Genomic DNA, 4,307 nt, shown 5'->3' with positions numbered 1-4,307 from the left:
TTCTCCATGTTTAAAGTTTTTCTTGAAGACACAAGACATTCTTGCTTATTATTCTGCAATATGATTTATGGGTGAGTGCTAATGGATGAAAGATACATGCTATTAAAAGAGCAAATCTTTTGCTTTTAAAAGGATTGCTTAACATTTATATCTCATGTGCATGTACATGATTGATGTTTTGAAATCTAGGATCTAAGTACTTGAAGTAGGTCTACCCAAGAAAAGCAAAGGATAGAAATATCAATAAAGGCAACAACGACACCTTGTATTGTCTATTACCAAAATTCATGTTGGGGATAGTTTAAGGCATCAATTACTCCTCTCTATATTCATTTGAAATGTAATCATCTTCTCCCATTTGATTGAGACTCCCAAAGGATTTTCTTGCTTGTAGCTTTTTAAAATCCAAATTTATGTGGGTTCTAATAAACCTTTAACAACTAATGGGTCACTTAGCTTTTACTGAATTCTCCTCTTATATGTAGATCACTTTAGGTTTTTGCAACCTATCTGTAGTTTTTAAAAGTAATGATCAAAATATCAACGAAAGTCTAGAATTGTTGAACGGTGGTACTTAGTAAAGAGCTTTACAAAGTCGAATTCAATATATTAAGGCTAATATGCTTGTTTAGGCCCCTCTCTTAATGAAGTTGCAAACTTTAGCTGTATTTGGGTAGGACCCCAATGAAGGAGATGATATGAAAGGGTTTTTTCGCATGATAGACTAAAGAAATTTATAGGATAACCCATGAAAATAGGGGTTAGCAATTCCATTTGATCTACAAGATTCAAGAAGAAACCCCATGATTGACTAACAATAATCCTAGAGGTAGGTCTAAAATCCTCTACAAGTGGCCAACAACAAGCCCACAAGGTGTTAAAGAAATGAGAATTACGTTTTACTCCAAAAAGACCTAGAGCCTAAACCCATTGATGTAGATGAGGATAGGAGCGCTCTAGAATATTCAACGTGTTAATGTAGATGAGGATGAGATGCTCTCTACTTTAAAATGCCTTTACCGTTCGTGAGTGAAAAGTAGTTCTTAAAGCTTGTTTGGTATATCATAGGTGCAGCTTGCTTTATTATAGGATGTATCGAGACCGGTATCCTTAAGGGTTATCATCTATAGTGTATCTCTTTAAGAGTACAGAATCCATCTCAGAGTGACTATACTAGCATAAAGAGCATAGGGACGTCTGCTGGCAATGGGAGGTGGGACGAAGGAAGAAGAAATATGTGCGCCCTCCAAATGAGAGGCCTCGCTTGTCGTGCGTCTGCCACCAAGTAGAATTGCCCATCATCGACCTTGCCGGCTTGTTTGGCGATGGCAGATACGAGGTGCTTCGTGCAATCAGCGATGCATGCCAGAATTGGGGGTTTTTCCAGGTACATGTAGGTGACAATCTGTGTCTGATGTAATTCTGATGTTAGTGGTGCTCGATCCAAATGACGATCTGCTCTTAAAAATGACATGATCTCGGCAGGTTATCAATCACGGTGTTTCTCCTGCAGTCGTGGATAGATTGTGGGCAGCTGTTCGCCAGTTTTTCGGACTTCCAGCCCAGGAAAGAATGCGATATTACTCGGATTTGCTGTCAAAGAAACAGGTGTCGTATTTCACCAGCCATTTACCTGGGAAGGAAACGTACCTTGAGTGGAAGGATTCTCTGTATTTTCGTTGTGATCCTAGCGCATCAGAGGCTTTAGATCAAGCGCCTACCTTCTGCAGGTGAGTGGTCTGTCCAAGATCTCAGATAGCAAATGAATTCCCGATTCTCGTTTTCATTCATTCTCTTGCCATGTCCAAATTTCGTGAAGCTCAACAGGAGCCTGTGATGTTCAGGGAACCCGTTGTGGAGTATCTTAAACAAACTAGCGCCCTAGCCACGGAAATTTACGAAGCCATACTTGAGACACTCGGCTTGAGCTCTGACTACCAAGCAGATGGGGCGCCAAAGATCTCTCCAGGCGTTATTATGGCTGCACATTACTATCCAACTTGTCCAGATCCGAGCCTAACGTTTGGTCAGACCAGGCATTCCGACATAACCCTTATCACGGTGGTGCTGCAGGACGAAGTGGGGGGTCTACAAGTGCTGAATGAAGGCAGATGGGTGGCTGTGAAGCCTGTGCCAGGCTCGTTTGTGGTCAATGTGGGAGACCCAATTCAGGTATCTCAACGTGGACGAAGATGCATAAGAATTTCGAGGATTAAAGACTGATGCATTTGTTGCTGCCCGTGTTTTGCAGATCCTCTCCAACTGTAAATATAAGAGTGTGGAGCACCGAATAGTGCTCAACAAAGAGAAGGCAAGGATATCAATACCGTGCTTCTTCAATCCACCAGGTCAAGCTAGGATTGCGCCTCTCTCTAAGCTAGTGGGTGAAGGGAACATAGCTCTATACAAAGAATGTCTTTATGGTGAGTACGCCAGAAATGCAATGAGCTCCGGACTAAATGGCAAGGCCCCCCTTGATTTTGTCACGGTGTAAACCTTGCCCCTCTCTCAAACACACACACCCCCCCGCCCCCCACGCACGCACACGCGCGCACACACACATGCACTTGATTTTGTCAAGGTGTAAACCTTGCCCATCTCTCAAAAACACACACACACACCCCTCCGCATGCACACACGTAGACACACACACACACCCCCACACACACCTCCCATATCTCCTTATATTTTTGCACACTTGCATATTGCCTCTATTACATCTCTAATATGCCACTTGTAGTTATGTAACCTCATTTCTACTATGCCAAATATATGCTCATTTGTAGTTGTGTAACCTCATTTCTACTATGCCAAATGTATGTAATGAGATTTATTCTTTTTGCACAAAAAAAAAATCCGTTTTCTCAAAACAAATTACTTCTTAGATTCAGAGCAGATTTAATCTCTTTAGATTAACAAGGGCGTCACAAAGGTTTACAAAGTCATTAAGGTAGTTTGGATCTTTATTTTAAGGCAATTTTGTGATAGTGTAGTTCTTGCATTTGAAATTCAAAGGAGTATCTTTGTAGCTATGGTCAAGAGTAAAATGACTTGCTCCTTCTAGTATACTTTGAGCTTGTTTACCCTTTTCACTAACCTTAGATTCTAAACTAAAGGCATAGTGATTCTCTTTTGCACTATTGTTGGTTCATTTGAGCTTCACCTCTTTATATGATACATGCTGGATTGAATTGTAGAAAATAACTTTTGTATCTTCGATTTAACTATCTCATGTAAGATGAGTTTCTTGTGACCCTCAAAGCTTTTTTCACATTCCTTTACTAACATCACCATTAACTATCTAACTTTTACTCATCCTCTTTTCTTTATTTTTCTTTTCTTTCAGTTCTAGCTTAGAAGCCTTTCCTAGAATCCCCCTTCTATGAAGCTCTTCAGCCATAGTCCACATTATAGGGATTTGTATGGTGCATTATTAGACTCCTCTCAATTTGATGATTCAGACAAATAAAGCTCTAGATGGCGTCACAACCTTATTGGGCTCAAATACTTCCAAACAAAGCCCTCAATGAAATATAATCCATGAAATGATTTTTAAAGGTACTATAATGCAAAGAAGCAATAAAAAATATCATGCACAACTTCGAACATTCAAACATGGTATGTCAAAGACATAGTCTCCATTAGAAGTCCCACTCAAATCAAATATGGGACTTAAGAGGAGCATGAGAATGCACTTTACTTACTCTATGAACACTAGCACCACTAGGATCTTACATCAATCCCTATTAACACCTTCTTCCTAATAACTTATCCCTTATATTTTTCTTTTTCTTATTCCTTCTTTGAACGGTCACAAGTACTCAACTTGGTTTACTCAAACCCTGAGGTCCTGGTTTTAGAAGAATCACTCATCCATACTTCCAACAATCATTTCATAATAAGGAGCCACTACATCCCTCTACTGCAATGGACCAAAAGAAGATTCAGCCTAGTGCACAAGAGAGACTACTTTGCATAATCTTCATTGACAACACTCCAACAACCATGAACGTTGCATGATATAGCAAACTGGATTGAGATAAGGAACGAGGGCATGTTAACCAATTGGTTAACAATATGCAACCACTAGTTAGTGATGTGATTTTATGGATAGTGGCAAGTCCGTAGAGGCAGGATTGTGTCTGGGAGCTAGATGGGCCCAAGAGGATGGTAAAATAATGAGAAGAGAGAGTGGTATAACGAGATTAGGATTGGCCCTCCCTTCAAAAGATGACATGTATAAAGGGCCAAGTGGTTGACTTTGGTCTTCATTGTTGTATGCACAAGTTTGAAATACAAGCTCTATC

General features: G+C 40.1%; 1 protein-coding gene across 1 annotated transcript; it reads left to right on the top strand.

Moving 5' to 3' along the window:
• Positions 1–1,090: 1,090 nt before the first annotated feature.
• LOC147902956 (fe(II)/2-oxoglutarate-dependent dioxygenase 4-like) lies at positions 1,091–2,818 on the top strand. Its single transcript, XM_087373973.1, has 5 exons — positions 1,091–1,104; positions 1,225–1,387; positions 1,486–1,730; positions 1,845–2,172; positions 2,252–2,818. The coding sequence occupies exons 1-5, from the start codon at positions 1,091–1,093 to the stop codon at positions 2,492–2,494; spliced, it is 993 nt and encodes a 330-aa protein (XP_087230099.1). The 3' UTR covers positions 2,495–2,818.
• The last annotated feature ends 1,489 nt before the right edge of the window (positions 2,819–4,307 follow it).

This window comes from Dipteris shenzhenensis, chromosome 4, assembly GCF_047967505.1.
Source record: "Dipteris shenzhenensis isolate YYH24624 ecotype China chromosome 4, Dip_SZ_1.0, whole genome shotgun sequence".
Lineage (NCBI taxonomy): Eukaryota > Viridiplantae > Streptophyta > Polypodiopsida > Gleicheniales > Dipteridaceae > Dipteris > Dipteris shenzhenensis.
The sequence above is the reverse complement of the archived record's forward strand: the minus strand, read 5'-3'. Positions and strand labels throughout refer to the sequence as shown.

Bases quoted from the DNA above. Each gene is read 5' to 3' on its own strand.
- LOC147902956 (XM_087373973.1), top strand. The intron at 1,731-1,844 runs GTGAGTGGTCTG...TGTGATGTTCAG, and splicing joins CAAGCGCCTACCTTCTGCAG to GGAACCCGTTGTGGAGTATC. The intron at 2,173-2,251 runs GTATCTCAACGT...CGTGTTTTGCAG, and splicing joins ATGTGGGAGACCCAATTCAG to ATCCTCTCCAACTGTAAATA.